Source organism: Cloeon dipterum, chromosome 3 (assembly GCF_949628265.1).
Source record: "Cloeon dipterum chromosome 3, ieCloDipt1.1, whole genome shotgun sequence".
NCBI lineage: Eukaryota > Metazoa > Arthropoda > Insecta > Ephemeroptera > Baetidae > Cloeon > Cloeon dipterum.
This window is the reverse complement of record NC_088788.1, coordinates 9,021,725-9,044,291: the sequence shown is the minus strand read 5'-3', so window position 1 is coordinate 9,044,291 and position 22,567 is coordinate 9,021,725. Positions and strand designations below refer to the sequence as shown.

Here is a 22,567-nt window from a genome sequence, read left to right as displayed (position 1 = left end):
AAATAATACTAAAAATAAATTTATTTTGTAGAAAAATAAATAATATCAATTACCAACAAAATATTTAAAATTATACGCATTTGTTAAATTTTTAAAAATTTTTGCAATGCTCGGCAATTACTTTAAAATTTAATATAATGCAGTAAGTTAATTTATATTTGTTAAAAAGTTCTCAAAAAAAGCAATAATGGCTACCATCTCAAGCTCATATCAAAAGCTGATTTCAATATTCAATCTAAATTAAAATCAAACAATTGTTCAACGATGAGCACATAGCGCCATTCTGCACACCAAATAGTTGATGAGATAGAAACGTACTTGACGTTGGCATATAAAATATATTATTCAGATCATGAAATTTTTAGCAAACAGTTAAAATTTAATGATTTGATCTCATCATACGTTTTTTTTTAAATAATATATCTTTTTACCTTATTTTCCGTCGTATGCACAACCAGGAAAACTTGAGTGCATAAAATACCATCCAAAATTTTTAATGAGAGGATAATATTGGAACTATTAGAACATGTTGAGATTTTCTAGAAATTTAACTAATAATAATATCAAGGGACGTGAATCCAGTGTTTAAAATATTTTTAACAAATGCGTACAATTTAATGAGATTCGTGGAGTTTTAAATATTAATTTTTAAACTCTAAAATCCGTTTCTTTAATCTAACAATAACATTAAAGCAAATTTTATTTTGTTAAAAATAAATAATATTAATTACCAAGAAAACACTTAAAATATACACTTTAATCATATTTTAAAATCATTTACAATGCTTTGCAATTATTTTAAAATTTAGCATAACAGTAAGTTTAGTCAATTTATATCTGTTGAAAAACTTGCCTACGAAAGCAAAACAAAAATATAACACATTATTCAGATCATGAAATTTTTAGCAAATACAGTTAAAATTTATTGATTCGATCTCATCATATGTTTTCATTTAAATATTGTATCTTTTTGCCTCATTTTCTGTCGTATGCACAATGCACAACCAGGAAAACTTGAGTATGTAAAATACCATCCACAATTTTTAATGAACCGACGACGCTGACATAAAAACTTTGCGAACCAGATTGTTTGTCCACCCCTCCTCTTTTGCAGAGTTATTGTTTTCTCTCTTCTTTCACGGTGTTTCAAATGCGCAATTAAACACTATCTCGTTGAAAAACTCCAATTTCGAGCGGAGAAAAGTCATTTTAGCGCATTGTCAGGATGAAAATGAGGCGCGTTTCAATATTAAACTACTCTGAGCACAGTAGCTCGAGGCTCATTTGCATTTAAACAAAACTCCCGGCTTCATATTACGCGGGAAAGAGCACGAGTTGGAAGCGGAAAAGCAGCTGGATTTTAAATTTCATAGAGATTATATTCGAACCACGCTAAATATTATCTCTTGCGCCACGGCAAGAGAGACTTTTCGGCGCGGCTCCTGCCTCTCGTGCGCGTAACGAGAGAGTGAAAATCTTATTTGCATTCCTGGCAAGCACCAAGGTCTGATTAGGCCTGATAAAGTGAAGACTGACTGAAATTATTAGCCACGAGCAAAACGGCGCCGAGTTATTCTGAATTCAAAGTGGTATTTCCGATCTTCGTTGCGCCACCGCAACACAAACACTCGGCACGCCGGCTGACTGGCTTGTCAGAGCTGCGAATTACTATAGCTGCAGGAAGAGACGCAAGACCGGAATCGCCAATGAGTTTAATTTAACTTGCTTGTTGCCCTTACACGTCAACACACAACTGCGCCTTTGTTTCGCCTCGAGTCGTGATTTCGGAACAAGCAACGAGACGATTTTGTCGAGCACGCTTTTTAACTTAGAGTGAGTGCATCATCGCGTTTGAGTTTAATACCATATTCGGCAAATGAGATGAATATAATCCGGGAATGCAAGGCCAACATTCAGATAGTTTAAGCTCTTGAATGACCCGGATTTAAGAAAAGTTAAATATCAGCCATAAATTTTGGATGTTTTGCACGTGAGCTGGACATTCTACTGCCTGTTCTGAATGAGACGATATTTTTAACAAGACGCGTTGCTTCAAAAATGATTACATGAATGAATTTGAAACGTTTTTTTTCTGAAAACAGTGACGTAAGGTGTTTTATTCTTTTTTTTGCAAATTTCCTTAATTGCGAAGAAAATTCTGTTGAAATTTCTCAGATTATTTTTATTCATTCTATTGTACTAAAATGATTTAAGTGAATTTGGAATAGTATGTTTTTAAATTACGGGAGGAAAAGCTTTTACGGTCATTCAGAAAGATGTGAACGTCTATTGGAAGGAAACCGCGAATAACGGAATATTTCGCTTTGGCAAATGAATTTAAATTTGATTTCAAACTCGGTCAGGATAGTTGTGAAAGAAATAAAATGAATTAAATTTTCTTTGTTAGTTAAATTTGTCGTGTAAAATTTCAAATATTTGATTTTGTTCATGAGAAAAATCTTAAAATGCCTTTATAGTGAATGAAAACAAAGAATTTAATTGAAGCAATCTCAAGTGCTAAAAAACACCACCTCTCAATTTAAAACCAGCTCACAATCTCACTACAAATCTTGATAAAATAAACGTTGATTCATGTTATATGTTCGTTCGGGCCGGCAGTTGAAGAGAGCCGCGTGCGAATCTTGGCGGTAATGGGCAGAAATTCGATTTAGTTAATTAGAATGCGTGGCGCTTTGGGCGTGAGAGCGAGACGTGGCGAAACGATAATAATTGAAATATCAGACGCAAATTGGCAGTTAAGCGGCACGCACGCCTCGCCAATTTGTAACTCAAAAGCGTGTTATTTCTCGCAAGAACAACAAGCGCGGCCCCAGGGACGTGAAAAATGGAGGTTATATAGAAATATAAAATTTTAGATTGTCTTTTTAAACCTAAATTGTTACTAAAATTAACAACAGTTAGATTAAAAAGGAAATTTAATTTAAGTTTTTCAGCTATGGATGTATTGCTAAAATTTTATACGAAAGAGGTGATTTTCTTTACAGCCTGTAAAACAAAAATGGCACAAATGACTCACATTATTTTTGCATTATTTCTTTTTTCAAAGTTTAAAAAACATGAGTGTCTTGAGTTTCCTAAATTTTAAATTAGGAGGCAAAAAATATATGGTGGGTCAGATAATCAACGGCCTTAATATAATATTTTGAGCATGAATATTGACGGTTCGAGAGGAAGAAATCAAGATCGTCAGATTTCAGAGGCAAGTTTTTTAGAGTTTTAGAGAAAGAAATGTCGTAAGAAAAGAATCGATTTTGGCCGAGTGCTAAGTAATTTTGAAAATTGCATTCTCTTGATAATTAATGAAATTTCATTATAATTTTGTAAAGGTTTTGAGTCAAACAGCTTACTTAAATGTATTTTAATTTTGTAAGTGGTCTAAAACTCGGAGTGTATCGTCTCCTTAACACCACAAGTGGATGTGGATTTTGTTACCATTATCCCTGATTAATTAACTTGTAATCATAATTGTGTTGCCCGATGCACATTAAAGTTCGTATATTGAAAGATGATTGTTATTTGTTATTAACTTTCACGTTAATAGAAGTGTTGAACCCACAACATATTTATAGTTTTTTAAACAACACTACAAATCATATGTAAATGTACAAAATGCCATAAATAATTTTGATAGGTAAAAATAAAAATAATTTTAATTAAGTTTTAATATTTACTAAATATTTACAAAAAAATAAATAGAGTAATAATTAGTTGTATAATTCTATTTTATTTAAACTTGATAAAATAAATTAAAGAGACATGTGTTTACCAGTGTTTAAAAAAGCCGGCTTTTTCTAAAACAAGGATTTTGTCCTGCTTAGTCCGTTTTATTTTTGCTTTTTTTGGCTGCAACAAAAAATATTTTTTAAACTAACTTGTGGATTTTTGACAAGCTGTGAAAAAAATTCAAAAAATCCACAACAAAGCCGGCTAAAATAGGGTGGTTTAAACCACCATGGATTAAACCGGCTGGATAAAACTCGGAACACTGGTTCACACGACTAACTTGTTAAGACTTGCACATTTAAATTTATATAAACTAACAGCATATATCACATAGCTGTGACAAATGGCATTTTGCATTATTTGCCCATTACTTTTTGCCATTTCTTTAGCTGTGATCAAAATACCGTAACCAATGAATATGAAATTGCAAAAACGTCTGCTTCTGTGGGTTTTTTAATATGTCTGGATGTTCGCTCTCGTGTTTACTACAATATTCAAGAAGATATTTATTTTTACACGTCCCTCGGGTGGTGAGTCAGTGCAAGTAAGTATAATTACGGAATGAATGCTCTTTTGATAGGCCAAAGGAACAGCCACACTCACTCACTCCGCGCATTGCAGAGACCGACCGAATAAGTTGGTGGGAATCGAAACGATGGAGATGACGAGAGAAGCGCGATAAGACTGGCAGCGAGCAAGCAGCCTTCACGTAAAATAATATTTTCCCGTCTCTCGCGCTCGCCCTGCCTGCTCTCGAGTAATATAATTTCACTGCCGCGCGCGCTCTCTTCCTCTCTCTTCTCACTATATTTGCATCTCATTCTCCTCTTTTTTCCATCATCATCATCATCCTCCGCGAGCCCCGGCTGCGGATTTTTTCTTTTTCATTTTATTTCCAGTTCCGCGTGCTCACTCGAGCGTTTTTCACGACCAGATATCGTTTGTGAGTTCGCATTACACATTTTTTCCGCGGCGCTGCCAAATTAGATTTCCCGCTCGCGATTTTTTCCGCAGATCGGCCGTCCAGCCGGAAAATTGATTTCGCGGCCGCTGAAAATGATTTCCTTTCAATTAGTCCGACGAGTGCAAATTTCCACGTTCAAGGATTTATTAGAAGGCACTTGCCAATTTTTTGCCCCGGTGAAATTTAAAAAGTTATCACCCCTATTCGAAGTGGATAAAAGGCAACAATCGAAAATTAATGAAAATTTAGGTCAAATAATGATGAGTTTTAAAATTGTATTCTAATGAAAAGAAAGACATTCCTGCAATAACAATTCCAAATTCGTCATTGTTCTTCAAAATTTATAGCGTTTTAGACTATATTTTCTTCGCAAATTTCGTTTCATCTGGTCAGGGAAAATCTTTGCTCTTTGACATTAAATAAAATTTAAAAAAAATACAATCCTCTGTCCTTGAAAGCATGATAAATTTGCAGACACTCAAAAAATTCAGTCTCATTAATTTCACTTGGAATAGAATTAATTCAATTTTGTTCATTCTTCAAATTGATTTGTTTCTTGAATAAAATACCATTAAATTACCCTTTGTTTTATTTATGACGTAACTGAATTCTCCTCGGATAATTAATTCTAATTATTTTCGAAGCTGAACCACCCAAGTGTTGGAATTGTATCTTTCATATCGGCGACCCAGCCAACTTGAAACGCGAGACGGAATGGGGCGTGGGCGGACGAAAATTTAGTTGAGTGATAAATTTTCATGCGCGCGACACCCAATATCCCATTGTGAGTCGTAATGCTTGTTCTCGCCCGGAATGGAAAAGCATAAAGAATTTATTGCAGAGCGCGTCTCTCTTGTATAAAATATCAGTACGAACTGCGAAAATTAATGATGCTCTTTCTCCACCTCTGGCAGATTTCAATATTAAATGGGGACTAAATTCGAAGCACCCTATTGGGAAGGAAAAAAATAATATCTCGCTGGACTGATTGAATATCGTGGAAAATGGGATTGGAAAGGATTATTTATACCAAGATTTTAAATAAAAATAGGGGAGTTAGTTGATTGTGAGGTCAATCTGAGCTCTGATTGGCTACTTGGGGCTCCCCTCCCTCTTTTTTAGCAAATAGAGGGGGAATTTAACCAATCTAAACGCTGCTTACACGAAAATTATAAGTAATTTGATTCCGTTTTAGTTGGTAGGGAATTAATTAAGTTTTTGTAGCCCGAGTATACTTTTTCAACTATTGAAAATTTTGTAAATTCTAATTTAAAAACGACCAGATTTTTAATAATTTTATTATAATTGAAACGGACATCTGTTATAAAAAATGTCCTCTCTTATCTTTCATTCTGACATAGTCAGTTTTAATTTTAATGAGGAAAAACCAACCACAAGTTAAATTTTTCGATTACAGTTTTGTGATTTTTTGAATAAATATTTCAACTATTTAGGTATATTAATATTCACAGAAATAAAATAACGGAGTTCGTTCCACTGCTTATTTCTTCCAAATTAATTTAAAGTTGTTGGCCCGCATCAAGTAACTTTTTAATAGATTTTCCGACCAAATCTAAAAAATAGGAACTGAATGCTCCACTTTAAAGATAACTTGGTCTGTAATTAAATCTTTTAATGATACGCTTTGTTAGCAAATCAAACAAAAAACTGCAAACAGTAGCGGTCGGCGGATGTTATGCAAATTGGCAAAATGTGTTTGCCATGCGATAAAGGCGTGAAATTCGTCCAGCACGGCAGTAATTGTCTCGGGGAAGGCGGCGAAGAAAGACACTAATTACGGACATTTGTTGCTGTTTTCCAGCGCGGCGTTCGGAGGCGCGGCCGGGAATTCCATTTAATTGCCTGTGTGCCGGGCGAGCGCGCAGAAAAGCCGGAATTAATTGTTTGGCGGCGCGCGGCACCTGAGAATGCCTCTTGTTTTATCTCCGGTCCTCTTCTCTTACACGTGAGTGTGTGTGTGTGTGTGTGTCGCTGTCGGTGGCTGCTTTTATATTTTCTCTCGCGGTGCGACTACTTTAAAACCCATAAACTGGAGCACTGCTCTCAAGGTTTATTAGAGCAATAAAAGCAAGGGCTGTGTATGCCCGTACGTAGAAAAAGAGCAGACGGAACAAATTAAGCGGAATCCTATTCAACGCGCCACTATTTGCATAAAGGCATCAGGGTGTACATAAATTCCTCGGCTGGTGTGAATAATTTTCCCTGCCTGCTAGCTCGAAATTGGAGCCGCCGCTCTCTTTTTCGACGAGATGCGATGGAGACAAGGAACAAGCCGTGGATTTGCATATTTTCATTAAATTTCGGACGGTTTTGGTCACGAGAATGTTCAAGGTGAAGCTCAATGAGCAGATTCACCAGCGCAGCTGTTGACAATGAGTCGTTTCGGGGCTCCAGGGCAGTGGCACACAGTCGACTAACAGTCAAATTGTAATTATCTGATTAAAAAAAAAATTGCTGTGCTATTTAATTTGCTATATTCATTTTACCATGAGTTTTTTTTTATCTGACTGGTTATAATCAAATAGAAATGATTCAGGTGGGAATTGTGCTATTAATTTTACTCTATTAACAATCTGATATTAAATAGGGTATTATTTTTTAAATCTATAATAGCCAACTATAGCGGAATTTGAGTGTCTCCCGTATCTCCCTGCATTTGTAGTTAATAAATTTAATCTGCATGCTAGCATTATATTATTACCGATTTAACAAAATTAAATAGTCTCTAAATTATAAAATAATATGCAACACTATTTATTTAAAAAATTAACTTCTTGAAAATTTTCAGTTATTTTTATAATTTTTTTAAATGTGAAGTCAGCGGGGGCCAGATGTGTGATAAAATTGGTTCCCACTGCGCAGATCCAAGATGGCGTCTGAATGTGGGAAACAAAAAGCTCTCTTTGGATTGCCGAACGAGTGTCAAGAGTTTGTTTTTAAGATCCAAAAGACACAATCAATTATGTCACAATATTGACCAAAACTTGGTTCTTTTCGCGCATTTTCACGTGACCGTTTTTCGCGCCAGACTCCACCGGACGCCAAATCTGCGCGTCGCACGAATCTGGACCCCGCTGTGTGAACTGTTATCGTTCTTATTTAAAAATATAACTATAATTTCCAAAAATTGAAGATGAACAAATTCAAACAAAACACATTAACGTATTATTTTGTTACTGCACAACCCTTAAGAGGCCGCGATGTCTAGTCGAACTCGGGTCTGACGGACGAGTCCGGTTTCGGCGACATTCACGGCATGCATGCCAATCAGTAGTGGCTCACGCGCGTTTTATTGTGTGTGTCTCTGCTCTGCACGCTCCCTGAAGCTGCTTTTTGCCCAAGCTGCCTAATAACCGGGTGCACTCTGTGATTAATAGGTGCAATAAAACGCGGCGCGCGGTCGTAAATATGCTCGCGCGCAAAATTATCGGTGCCGAAATGATTTGCATATATTGCTCTCGCTGTTTAGCCGCGTGTCCCCGCCAATTACTATTAAACTCACTCTCTCGTGCAGATTCACACAAAAACGCGCATAAATAATCGCTGGGCACATGCGGTGCAATTGGCAGATTTTCGTGCCGGGACAAAAGCCTCCAACGAACTTGATTTACTTCTTTTGAAAGCGGATAATGTATTTTGTCAGTTTATATTTACAGTTTATATACCCGTATTATTTTATTTTTGGGCTCGTGAACATAGAAATTAGATATTTATTCCAGACAATTCTTGTTTTTCTTAAGCTTAAAGCAACCTATTTTTTTAGGAAATTATGATATTGAGTTTTTTTAGGCTGATTTAGACAGGGAATTTCAATGGACATGTAGTGGTTGCGGAGCCGAGCTCCCACTCCTTTTTCATTTTTAGTCTAGGGTATTGTTATTCATGATTGTTAGAAATTCGTTAATGCAACAGAGAGAGAGATTTTTAATTTAAATTAGTTTTCGCCGGACACACGAGCCAACAAGTCGCATCTTAAGAGTTCCGAGCGTTTAATTGTGAAGGACCCGGCTCAATCGGGTGAATTCTTTTCTAATTTTAAATTGTTCTTCAAGACAAATCTCTTAAAATTGTCAATTCTAAGTCGTTTATCAATTTTGTTTAAAGGTCCTTGTAAACTGTTAGACTAAGTCGCCAAGAGACTAGCTGTTTCAATAAGAGAAGAATCGTTGAAGATTCCGCAGGGTTTCATTTTCACCTCCTAACATCAAAGACACATTAAAATCTACATAAATATGTTCTTTCCACCGAGAGTTACTTCAAAATAAACAATTCCGTAACGCAGTGAGGCGCGAGGAGCAAAAAATTGTAAAATCTTAGGTTTCTGTGTGTGTAATAACAAAAGGTTTCCTTAGACTACAATTTGTTATCTAGAGGGGAGGTCAAGAATAGCCTACCGGTGTGTGGTTTTTTGAAAATCTAGTCATTGGAAGCTGAGATTTGGCTGATTAAACATTTCGTGTAAATCAAGAAAAATAAATCTTTAATAGTGAATAAATAACGCAACGCACCAATTCAGATTTTATTAGCCAACCTAACTCTCTGCCTTTTTTTTACAAGACGGGCTGAACGTAATAAGAATATTTTGTTCTTGGACCAATTTGAAACTATTCGGAGAAAACTAAAAATAGCAAAAAATTGAATTCAACTGCCTGTTACACCCGGAAAATTTGATTGAGTCGGGGTTTCCCAAATGATATTTTCGGGCAAATAGGGCGACGTTTCAGCAAAATAGTTTCACCAGGATCCTCAGACCCCTGCTGAACTTTCCTGGACATGGGCAACGGTAAAAAAATCAGAAATTTGCAGTAAATATCCTCTTTTTAGAATCCAATTTTTAGATTATGCATTATCAATAATAAATTAAAAGTAGTGATATAAATTTATCAAATTCACTATTTTATATTAATGCTTCTTAAGCTAACATTTAAAAAATATATTTTCAATTTAAGTGTCCTTGGAAAATTGATAAATAATTGAGAGCTTTGTCTATCAATTAAAATTTTAAATAATTGCTACGAATCAAAATCTATCATAATCATTGAAAAACAATCTTTCTTCCTTCGTAGGATGTTTATTTCATTTTTTTAAATATGATCAACTATTCAAGTAGTTTCCAGAAGCACTGTTCAAAACGCAAAATAAATTTGAATGATTTCATTTCCCTGTGTGGTCGAAGCGTTTGCCAATTTTATTTTCGGACACATTACGTATGTCTCCGGAGTAAGTGAACATCTCGTCGTGCATAATTTTTTTTCTCTCTGCTGACTGAGCTCATCATGTAGCCATTAAAATTCAGCAGGCATATAACCACTTTTTATTCAATTGGTCTCTCTCTCGCGCTCTCTCTCTCTCGCGCTCATCCGACTCGTTTTCCAGCTCTCGTCGGAATTAGATAAGCGCGCGCAGCAAATTCAAACTTTTATTGCGTTTGATAAGCAAAGTTGGTTGCTTTTTAGTGCGCGCATCTGCTGCTTCCCTTGTCTCTGAATGCTGAACGCGCGAGTGAGATATTTTCGGCCGAATATTTAATGCACATCTCATGAGACACGAATTATAATTTACGGCTCTCAACGTCTTGACCGCCACACTCTGCGCACTGCCGGCCCTTTCAAATATCCATCTCGAAATGTGCGGCGAGAGCACTTCAAAGAAGCACACAGCTAAACGTATCACGCTCGTAAAAGTGCTCGTTTTACGACGCGGACGAGACGGATTAATTGTAATTTCTCCATCATTACATTTGCCGCAGAGCAGTGCACGCGCAATAAGAGCCAGCGCGCGGGATTCTCGGAATTGAGAGTCTGAACGCTACACTCCACTTCACAATCCGACGTGTCTGCATGACGACTTGTCAAAACAATTAAGTAAGACACCATGCGATGGCTCCTATCCGAAGCTTTGCTCCTCACTCCCTCTGATTTGTAGTTTCAAAGCCTTGGATTTTTTTATCTTGCTTTGAGTGGAAAATAAGCATTTTTTAATATTGCTAATATTTTTGCTGAATCATGCAAACTTTGAACTGCTTTCCAAACATTTTTAAGGTAAAATATATCATCAAAAGTTCACATTGGTGGATAAAACTACTTAATTGTAAAAAAATCTGTTATTTCCTCAAACGGATTTTTTTATTCTTTTAATGCTGCAGTTTTTTCCTGAGAGCAGTTTTATTTTTGCAACGTTTACGACTTGCACAGCCACAAAAATCAAGACAAATTTAATGGTATTAAAAAAGGTACTTACAAAGAGGATGACAGGGGCCTTTTCGATTTTCTTGGGGCCGCACTCGTGGGTGGGATTGAGGCAGCATCCCGTGTCCTTGGCACACCTGTGCAGCTTGATGCAGTCCGGATTGAACTTTTTGCTGTGGTCCAGGACCAGTTCGCTCACTTTGAGGTAACGCAGCTGAGGAACTTTGCACGACGCGTCTCTTGACAGATCGCTCAACAGCTGGAGCGAAGACTCTGTAACAAAATATTCACTCAAATTAGTACAAAACCAAGATTTTTCAATCAACAATTATTTTAATTATTGGAGAAAATAAATTATTTACTAACAAAAGAGATAATACTAATATTGCTACGGCTGCAAATCAGCAGGGTCCAGATTCGTGCGACGCGCAGACATGACGGCTGGTGGAATATGGCGCGAAAAAACGGTCAATTGAAAATGCGCGAAAAGAACCAAGTTTTCATCAATATTGTGACATAATTTGCATTACTTGTACTAATTGTGTCTTTTGGATCGTAAAAACAAAGTCCTGACACTCGTACGGGACTAAAAATGGAGCTTTTTGTTTCCCAAATTCAGACGCCATCTTGGACCTGTGCAGTGGGAACCAATTTTATCGCACATCTGGACCCCGCTGCTGTAAATAAAATATCACGGTGAAAATTAGGTAAATTTTCTGTTCAAAACAATAGTTAAAAAGTAATTAATTATTGCAGAGTAATTAACTGAAGCAACCGGGCGAAAAACAATAAAATTAATTCACTGGCTCAATTAATGTTTGACCTGAAATGAATTTTCAAAGGTATTTTTCTTTCAAGAGACTTTTCTTCAAGGTTTTTCATTACGGACGCTGAAATATTTACAGTTATTTATCGTTTGGTTGATGACAAACTGAACTGATTAAAAAAAATACTGTGAAAGGCATTCAATATTTTTGTGTAACAGAATTAAAATGAATGTATCAGGGAAGTTATTCTTATTTCATTTGATTATCAGATTCAAATAACTTAAGAGTCTTTGGCCTCTGGCTCATTTAGCACATGGCAAGGTATTTTATTCTTGGAAATACCCGAAATACCTAGAACTTATTAATTGGCTTATTTTATTCGAATGAAATATGAAGAAACTCTTTGTAATATTGTATGCCACTTTGCTACACGAGGATTAGGCACAGGGACATGTGTATATTTGAAACGGGGTGCAGAGCGCATGAATTATGAGCGAAAATCTGAGGCAGCTGCTGGCGTCCGAGTGAAAAATGCCTGCGTATATACATTCGCCAAATTGAGCAATGAAACCGGAGACCAGTCTCCCAAATGGAAATAATATAATTCGCGGGTCGCATAGCATCTGGTGACCGCGCGGCGCGTTTGCACAGATGAAAAAACTTGTTTCGCGTGGGCCACGACACGCGGAGAAATGATCGGCCGCGCTTTTGCCCTAAAAGCTTTCGATCGTTTGCCTCCCGTGATTTAAGATGTTTTGCCAAAGCGCACTTTTCCCCTGGAATGTTGCCTTTTTGATCGAGCTTTCGTGTTTCGCCACTCGCATATTAAATTATTACATTTCATTTCCATAAAAATCAACTTTGACCACGGAGACAAAATCATTATTGGCATTCCGAGAAATCGATCTTCGCCGAGATAAATTGTTTGTTTTCTCTTCAATAATAATTTATTCCTTTTGATGTCTCAAATGACGAGCTACTGATGCTTCTGCCAACGATAACAGCACACAACTCCCCCGCACGCAAAGGCAATCGAAATTGTTGATGAGAAACGGCGAAGAGAGATGTGGAATAAATAAAATCCATCATTGTTCCGCCTCTCTTCTCATCTCGATTGTAATTCTCAGATCGTTTGCAGCGCTCCTCCCTCTTTTACTCCAGGCACATTCTGACAAGAAAAAGACAAGGAAAATATTTTCTTTACGACCTGCAATGCATCATTAAAGAAGCAAAAAATACCAGAGCCAACTAACATTAAAGAGAAATAAGGATTTTAATTAAAAAAAAAATCAAATAATCGATATTTTTAATAAGTACAGCCAGATTGAAAATAATTTAACTATGTTTGAGATTCACAGATCATCAAAGATTTTAATAATTAATTCATAATTAAAGATAGAACAAACTCTGCACCTAAAAGAATTAATTTCCTATATTTTAATGTAAGTAGCTGCAGCCAGTAGTAAATTTCAATTTTTAAACACATATTGGTTTTTTGTTCTAACTATATACAAAATTTAATGCAATGTAAAATACATAGTATCAATTATATACAAAAAATTTGAAAAATAATAACAAAACGTACAACTTGCATAAATACTTTAAAAATATTTTTACATTAACTAGCATTTTTAAATCTTGTAAGTAAAAGAACGTTAAAACGTTTAACATTTGTTAAAACAACTTATCTATAACAGGGAAAGTGGTTCCAAGCACAAGCCATCCTTGATTTAGCTACATAAAAACTGATTTTAATTTTTAACCTAAATTAAAATCAAACATTTTTTAACAAAGCCCGCTTTCAAGGAGGCCCCGACAGGGCAAAAGCAGAGCCAAGAGGAGAAAAAGAAGAAAGGAATCGTTATTCTCGGTAATCAGCGAGTTGGCAAATTATTATTTTATTGTTGGCGTCGACGTGAGTGGATTTTCGCTAGACACATGCCAATTGTTATGCAGAGAGCAGTGCGGCGGGCACGCTGCTGAAATATATGTGTGTGTGTGTTCATATTAAATTTTCCTTCCCTCGGCCTCACCTTACAGCCTCTTCATTTTGCGCGAGAAAAATTAACGCTCGGCGCAAGTCGCTCGGGAGTTATTTTATGCGAGGCCATTCGGCGCAGCAGCGGAAAACTTTCTTTCAAACTTCAGCCGAGCATAAAACAAGTTGGGCAGAAAGTGCCCAGAAACCGATCTAAAGCCGTGTATACTCGCGCGCGCTCCTTTTCCGCCCGCCGAGACTCGCTCGCACACGGTCGCCACGGAGGCTGCAAATTAGCCTGCTTTGTTGGGCCTCTCTCTCTCTCTCTCTCTCTCTCTCTCTTTCTCTCTTTCTCGTCCCGCAAAATACTCAGCGCACCGAACCAACTTTTCTCTCTTTCCAGATTAATGCAGCTTATTGTTTCCGTGCGCAAAGCCCGGCAAGTGCAAAGTCTTCTGCATTTTAATTGGACAAGTTTGTAACTAGAAACGAGACAATAAAGTGGAATTTGTCAATGTCTTGTACCGTACACAGCGAGACAGATCTGCTTAGGACAAAAAGTTATATTCTTTTGTTCAAATGTTGTAACAATGTATTCACAATAGCGTTTGAATATATTTTTTTCGGTTTGACCCGTGAGAAAGTGAGAGCAAATTCATATATATGGGAAAGCTCATTCGTGAGAACTATATACAATTTAAATTTTTTGCTTCGTTAGAATGTTACAATGTTTCAATCTTTCTGGACGGATACCTTTTGTAGACTACTGGTTCAAATCAAGACGTTGAAAAAAATAATGATTTATTGCTGCTGGTTTGTGATCTATTTCCATTTTTTTAACAGAGAGCGTGATTTTATTATATGACATATATTCTCTAAAACATTCGGTAAAGGTTAAAAAAAATAAATAAAAAGGCCCTATAATTATAGATTTTTTTTCTTTGAAATTTGTCGTGCATCGCAGTAAAAAAAACATTTTGAAGCAAGTGAGAAAAGGTGAAACTTTTGCTAAACATGCCGACTAAGACCCTGAAAAGAAGAAAAATTCGAGAATATTACACGTTGAAAGCTATCACATACGCCTAGCGGAGGGAGGGAAACTGTGCCGGTGAACTGTCTTTCAGTGCGGGTTGCATATCGTTGCACTCTTGACTATGAAAATCAAACACGTTTTGTTATTTTTGAGGGCTCCGCATTTAAAATTGTATGTTAACCATGAAGTTATATGTCAGTTTCATTTTTGATTAAAATTTTGTGTTGCTGTTTGTTTTTAATTATAACTTTTTTACTTAATATACCATTCTATTTAAAATTTAACTGGGCTTTTTCTAGTTTATTTTTTTTGCGTTTAGTTTAGGATAGCTCAGCAGAACAGTTAAACGATTGAATTTTTTCAAAATTGTATGGTTTCTATAGGTTTGTAGTTGATTTAATATCAGACTATTACTCCACGTAACTTGAAAAGTTTAGGAAAATAATAATTAATTCCTATTTTTAGACCAATTTCTTTATTTCCAGATATAAAAAATATTAGTTTTTAACTAGATTGGTCTAAAATATGAATAAATATTGTTTCATTAAATGCTCCATGATAAAGTTTTTAGAAGGACGATTTCAGAGACAGCTCCATGACTAAAATCTGACCAAATAATGAGACTATTCCGGTAAAGAAGGACGTACTCGTTAATTTTACTTTTTTTAGACTTAAATTGTTTGAAACTCCATGATTTGTGCACCAATTTAACGACTATTATTTCTCAATTGTATTACCAAAATTTTGTTTAAAAGATAAAATGCAACGCGCAGCCAGAGCAATTGTACAAAAAACGACTGTTTCATTTTAAATATTTTCCTTTTCCAAAATAAACGCAACCATTAAAACAAATATCTAATAAAAAAACTGATATTCCAGCTACCACAGCTTGGAGTGGAATTTACCGCAGACATGGTTTCGTCAAGGGTTTGAAGTCATCAGTTTTTCCATACGGGAAGGCACCTGCGGGCGCATTAGCTCGAGTCCAAATTTGAATAATTCGGGCTGCGCAGTTCCAATTATTGCGGCTGCGAATTCCAGCGGCAACAGCAGAGGGGGCACAGCACCGAAACGCAAAGGGGGTCGCAGTGGCGCAAATGGGCCGTTCCGATGAAATATGCAAATGCCGGCGGCGGCGGCGGCACCGAAATAATGCTCCAGAGTCATGGGGGAAATCTGGGCCCGCGGCCGGCTCTCGCAGACACGCTGGTGGGACAGCGCGCGCGTGTCACATTAACTCTCATTAAAAGCGGCGGCGGCACTTTGCGCGCGTAATATGCACTCTGGACCACCCAGCGGTGGCATCGGCCAAGCCAGATAACGCGTCTGCTCCAATCTCCCGGCTTGGCGGCCGGGTTCGCTCGTGGGGCAATTAAGCCCAACTTGCGCGTCGCCTGGCCGACTCGTGAGTGACAACATGCGATGAGAGCCGCTCTGCTCCTTTCGATAATCGCACTGCACGTGTAACACCCGCGAGCACCTGAGCGAAATTGTTAATCAGACTTGTTCAAAACGAGTTCGGCGCTCAATGAAGCGGAAAACGCGCGGCCGAGAGTGCCGCTGCTTTTATGAAAGAGCGGATTAGTCTTTGGCCCATTAATGGATCATGTGAATCTCTTTTGAAAAAGCAGACTGTCCGCAGTGGTGAGTTATCGATGAAAAAGAAACGCAACTTGCGGTGTTTATACATATCAACGCACATATAAATTCTGGTTTGGTTAAAAATATTATTGAAAAGATAATCCCTCTCTCGTATTGATATTAATTTATTTGGTCTACCTTTGCCTCTAAATAGAAGAGTATATATTTTGGTTAAATTTGGAATTTTGTCAGATATGTGGCTAGGGTTGTGCGATTCAACGATTTATGTTTTTTCCAGTCATTGCGAAACGAACAATTGAGCACGAATCACGCAATTTTAAATCATCTAACATTGTTGGAACCGGCTATTATCATTTAAAAAAAACGTAAATATGTATTTGTCTAAATAAACCACCTTGGTGTTTGAAGCCGCCAACAGATGGCGCCACCGTATACTTTCGTAATAAATTTAATTTTAAGGCAATTCCACTGCGATTTCTGACTAAATCCTGCCACTGCACATTCTTCACGTAATATGCTTTCTTTTGACGTGTTAAAAACCAAAATCGGTTAAGCCAATCGCCGCAGAATCGTACAAACTAATTTTGAAATAGAAAATCTTTTCCTACGTTTCTACGGCGAATGACTGGACTGATTTTGGTTATCAGCACGTCAAAAGAAAATAAATTAAGTGAAGAATGCACAGTAGAAGGATTGGGTCGGAAATCACTGCGGAATTGCCTTAAAATTAAATTTATTACTAAAGTATACGGTGGCGCTATCTGTTGGCGACTTAAAACACTGACAATAAAGGATACAAAAAATCCGTGATCGAACCAGAATTGATGAGTTTTTGGGTGAAATCATGTTTATTCTATAGAATAGACAGGTTTTTTTATCAAGAAAAGGGTCAGTTTTTAGTCATTGGCCAAAAATGTTATTATCCTCTTTTAAAATCTTAACTTTATTACGAATATTTTAAGGATATCATATAAAGATTTTAACATCACATTATTTTTATGGAGTGAACAAAACATTAAAAAGATCCAAAAATATACCTTGTTTGTCAAAATTAAATATTAGTTTTAAATTATTTTGAGGACCTTACATTGAAAAATTGATTAAAATGGTTGGTAAAACCTTTAGACCTCCAACATTCCCCAAATTATTCAGCTGCTTAAAATTCCACACGAACCCTTTCTCTCGAAAATCAGCGTTGTTGTCTCTGTTAATTGCAAAATTGAAATCTCTCCCTCGCCTTTCAAGATTAACTCGCTCGCTCTCTGCTTATGACAAAAGGAACCACCCCGCCAATGGTTTTCGTCTTCACTTTTCGTCAGTAACGAACGCGTCACATCCAGAGAGGCGGTGGTTCCGCCGCAACGACGCCAGCGTTGTCTCATAATTCGCACGGCGTGCTGCATACCCACCGCACACGCAAGCTCGTCTTTTCGCGTTCGTTCGAATCAATTTGCGTCGCTGGCGCAAGCAAGTGACGCAAATTAAACAACCGCACAGCAGCAACGCCTTCCCTGCAGCCGAAAGCCGCCACTTTCCATTAAAAGCTACGAGAGAGCGACGGAGTAATATGCTTTTAGCAGCAGTTCGAAGGCAAGGATCAAAGTGCGTCCCGAGAACGACGCAAGAGAGAGAGAGCGAGAGAGAGAGAGAGAGAGAGAGCCCGTCGCGCGGGGTATGTAATTAAGGCGTCAATTATGCAACCTTGCAGTTCACGCCAGGGTTGTTGCGCTGCTGTGTCTGATGGCTGACCCTTTGTCTCTGAGAAAGGAGGAAGTGCCCCGCCCCCCGTGGAATTCGTGCGGCTGCAGCTCTCTTTGTTTCTCTGAATGGGAGACGGAGTTGGAAGAGAGAAAAGCATTAGTCACTCTCTAGCCGTCCGGCGCGCCGCTCGGTGCCCGGGAAAATCTACATTTTGATTACTAATTTCCAACCTGCCGGCTAGTGTTAATGAGAATAGGCGCGCGTGTCAATGGGCTGACAGATGCTGGGCTCATTGGAAAAGGAGATAAACGATCTTTTTCTTGTCGCTCGCTGCCACAGGTCACGGCCGAAAGCTTTTCTTCTCGCTGCATGGTGCAATGGAAAATAAACAGAGCTTCAATAACAACTTGGATGAGAGAGAACGAGTTATTTTCTGGTTCAAAAACTTTTGTACAGAATTTAAAATCTTTTATTTTTTTGGGTAATTTAATGGAGCACAAAATAAATTTACAAACGCTTTGAGTTTAATTAAGCAGAAGATGGTGAAATATTTTGAACCTGCACGATTATAAAAGCTACAAATGAGTTTTTTCAGTGGAGTGATATGTATAATTTAAAGACTTGTTTATTCCATTTTTTTTGCAAAAATGACCATAAAGGCGGAGTCACGCGAGGCGCGAGGTAGTCATGATTGTCAGAAGAATTTAATATATATAAATGGAAAAATAAACAGCTCACTTCGCACAGAAGAAAATGCATTAAATTCTTCTGAAAAATACATTTGTGCGAAAAGTAACTCCTGTAAATATTCAATAACTTTTAACAAAAAACCAAGAAAAATTTAATATTAATCCTGCACTCTCGAAAATTAATCATACTCTTTATTAAAATTATATAATAATTTTAAATGTTTCAACGTTATAGAGAAGACACAAAAATTCTTTCGTCCAGCAAAGCAGAGAAAAGACCAACAACGTTCGTGATTTCATGGTGGCAGCAGAACGTTAGCAGACAAGAAAAACGAGTTGTAAAATTTGTTTCAACACACTTTGCCCGAGATAATTGAAGCGATCCAAGGAAGAGAGGAGGCAGATCTCGGCCGCAATAAATCACTCTAGCGCCGCGCACGCTCGCAAAAGAAGAAAACGAAAGCAGCGCGATGATCGCAATAAATTTCTCGATTAAAGATTTTGATTGGGCGTGAAATTTACGACGTTTGTTTTGGCCACGGCGCCAAGAAAGCCGAGCGTTCGCACTCAGACGAACAGCGTGAGCAGAGCGACGCAGCGAATAGATTGTTTTCGCACGATAAACGCACCTCAACCGTCTCTTATTTCGGTTTGGAAAATTTTCACTTATCACGGTTTTACAAACTCAATAATCGGATTAAAACATGTATAAATATTTTAGGTGTATCATTTAGTGCTTGAAGATTACCTTGGCCTTAATTGTATTAAATGTTTTATAAAAAATCATAAACCAAAACTAAAGTATTTTAAAAAAACATTAAATATTAAATTTTTAGCCTACCAAACAAATTTATAGCGGAAGAAATTAAAAACACCGTGTTGTGATTATTAGTTTGATAACTTTTCAACTCTTATCAAAAACTATTAATTTAATTACTATATTAATTTAAAAATAAGAAAGTAAAAAATTAAATAAATGTTTTTTAAATATAAATTCACATATTTTGTTTCAATTGCTCATGAATTATTTTTTTTTTTTAATTTTTACGCGTAGTATTTTCTCATTCTACAGCAATAATATTTTCTAAACACTATGGTCATTCATTGCTTTTGTAGAGCCCCAAATTCCAAAGAGTGATTTGTAAATAGGTATGACGAGGACGGCCTTGGGCCTTACACGTGTTCCTCTGAATGTAGATTCATAATCTGTGGCTTTATAACATTCGCTAGTTGCTCGGTGCATTTGTCTTGCCCCGCGCGCACTAATGAGCTAATGTGCAAAGCAGGCTTCGAGTCTAGGCGCCAAATCGTGACTTGCAAGCTCTTTTTGCCGACCTCAAGGTGCTCGCAAAATTAATTACGCGTGGACGAGAGAACAAAAAATAGCTATTCGCAAATCTGCCGTCGTACGTCAATTTTGGCCGAGAGCAAGGCGAAGAATTTGGCTGAAACATTTAATTTTGTAACAATAAAAATAAAAAGATTAAATTCCTTCCTCTATACAAAAGATAGATTAGTCACCTTAACAGAAATAACAAGCGGACCATGAAATGATTGTAGGAGATATTTAAATCAAAATTAATTGTCGGCCGACGTATCTTGATATTAAATAAGTAATTTAGAATTTCCATAGGGAAATAGGCTGTACAGCATTTAATTAATTCTAAACATACTTTGCATTCTAATTGTAAAAGTTTGTCTTTGTATGTTGAGATTTTCATAAATTTAAATAAATAATTTATGATAAAGGACCCATGGCTTTTCTGATCCAGTAGTTACCCAATAGTTATAAATAGTTGATGGCGCAGAAATATATTCATAAAATAAATATCATTTTTAATTACTAAAGTTCGTCTTTCAATCTGATAATTTTATAAAAAAATTAAATTTATTTGATTATAAAATAAATTTAAATTAAATTTAAAAAAACATTTTAACATGCTCTTTAATAGACATTAATATTTTTAATATAAAACAGTACATCAATAATAAATTTTGATAAAAATGTAAATATTTGAAAAATGTAACTACTTAAGGTAGTTTTCATGTAAAATTTAAGGATTAGGACGTATGTGATGACGTCGAAACTGGCCGAGGAATAAAAACGACGAATTTCTTTTTTGACAACGAGAATGAAGCCTAGTTTTAATTATATTCAACAAAAAATGGATATGTTTAAATCAATATAATATATAAATATAAAATTAAATTTGTGTAATTGTCTGATTGTGAATGATACTTTCTGAATTTTATATATTTTTATAACCTGATAAAATTGTGTTTAAATGTTTTTGACGTTCACATAAATGTTAAGCAAATTGTAAGAAAATTTCCATAGCAGTGTCAAAGTAAACATCAAAATGTCATGCATTTACAGAAAAAAATACAATTCTTTAGTTTCCCTCCGTCAATGTGAATATAATTATAGTAATTTCCTCTTCATTTCGGACACTTTAAACGTTGGAAAGCTGCCTAATTGATTGATCTTGGCCCCGCAGTGCAGATATCCCGGTGAAAAAGTTTGTTACAAAACTAGATAATAATAATGCGCTAGGAGAGGGAGAGACGAGCTGGAGCCCGTGGATTTATTTATGACAGCATGGAGGCGGCGAAAGCCAAAGCCCGAGAACAATGGGCCACGTGGCTTTCACGCCTACATGCATAAATATGTATATGTATACCCTTTTATCCAGGCGCGCGTCTCGGTTTCCTCCTGCCCGCTGACAGATTGCACGCGGAGAAAGATGATATTTGTCACTATGAACGAGCCGAATATGGCCAGAAGTGGTGGTGATGCAAACCGAACTGTGCGGATAGAAGAATGTTAGAGATTGGATGGATCTTTGTGGAAAAATATTTAGATTGCCAAACTGAAAACGTATTATCGGACACTTCTTATATTAAAGGATTGTTTGAATTCCACATTTTCTTTAAGCTTTACTTCCATTAATTTTAGTGGAACAATTAGTGTGCAAGTTTAAATTGAACTCCAAGCACAAAAAATAGACTCGCATTTTAGTGGCAAAAACTCCTAGAAGAAAATATTAATACATTGAAAATTTACCGATTATTTTATTATATTTAATTTCTAATGTATTTAATTGATGTCTCGAAATTTAATTAGTCAATTACACAAACAGATAAAGTTGCAAACCTTTCAATGCATTTAAATAAATGCTTTGGAAGAGTAAAATTTATTCTATCTTATTTGTAAAATTAATATTTGTACCTTCTAGATTGTCTTCAATCCTTAAAATTTTATTTTCCTTATTAAAGATTTGAGATCATTAGAGGAAACTATAAAATAAATTTTCCTTTTGCTGCGAATGCAGCTGGAATAATGAGGCGAGTGCTACGTGAGGGACAAAGAGCGGAGAAAAAGCAAACTCTGCTGGGTGCAGTGCACGGAAATGCTTTAGCCAGAGCAAAGAAAGTTGCGCCGCGCTCCTGCTGCTGCATGTGACTGATCTCCGGCTTACTGAGCGTGAAATTTAATCAAGCCCGGGCCGAGCTGATAATTACACGGCTCTTTTTGTGCACAACAAACACAAACACACGCCGGCTTAAGCGGTCTGCGGGCGCATCTTCAAAAGGCTGTAATTAACGAGAGAGATCTCGTTAAAGCAGGTTGCATGCAGATGCACTTGTCAATCCTCTTCTTCTGCTCTTTCTTTCCCCGTCGTGTCTTTGAAAGAAGCGCGAGGGCGCCGCTTTTATTCTTTCCGTGCACCGCGCTGCCGTACGTGATTAATTTGCTAATTAGCTCTGCGCAGGCATTGCAAACGCTAATTGATAAGTTTTTGCGCACACACTCAGCGCCCAGTTGGGTATTCAGCTCGGCTCCACGCCGACCCGTAATTTGTGCTCGGGAGAAATGGCT

At 36.7% G+C, this 22,567-nt stretch overlaps 1 protein-coding gene across 1 annotated transcript in view; it reads right to left on the bottom strand.

The window, feature by feature from the left end:
- Nucleotides 1–22,567, bottom strand: part of LOC135939636 (uncharacterized) — a 99,239-nt gene that overhangs the window by 21,961 nt on the left and 54,711 nt on the right. Inside the window, exon 3 of the mRNA XM_065484117.1 lies at nucleotides 10,970–11,190. Within this exon, the coding sequence (XP_065340189.1) occupies nucleotides 10,970–11,190 (221 nt within the window). The remainder of the gene's footprint in view (nucleotides 1–10,969; nucleotides 11,191–22,567) is intronic.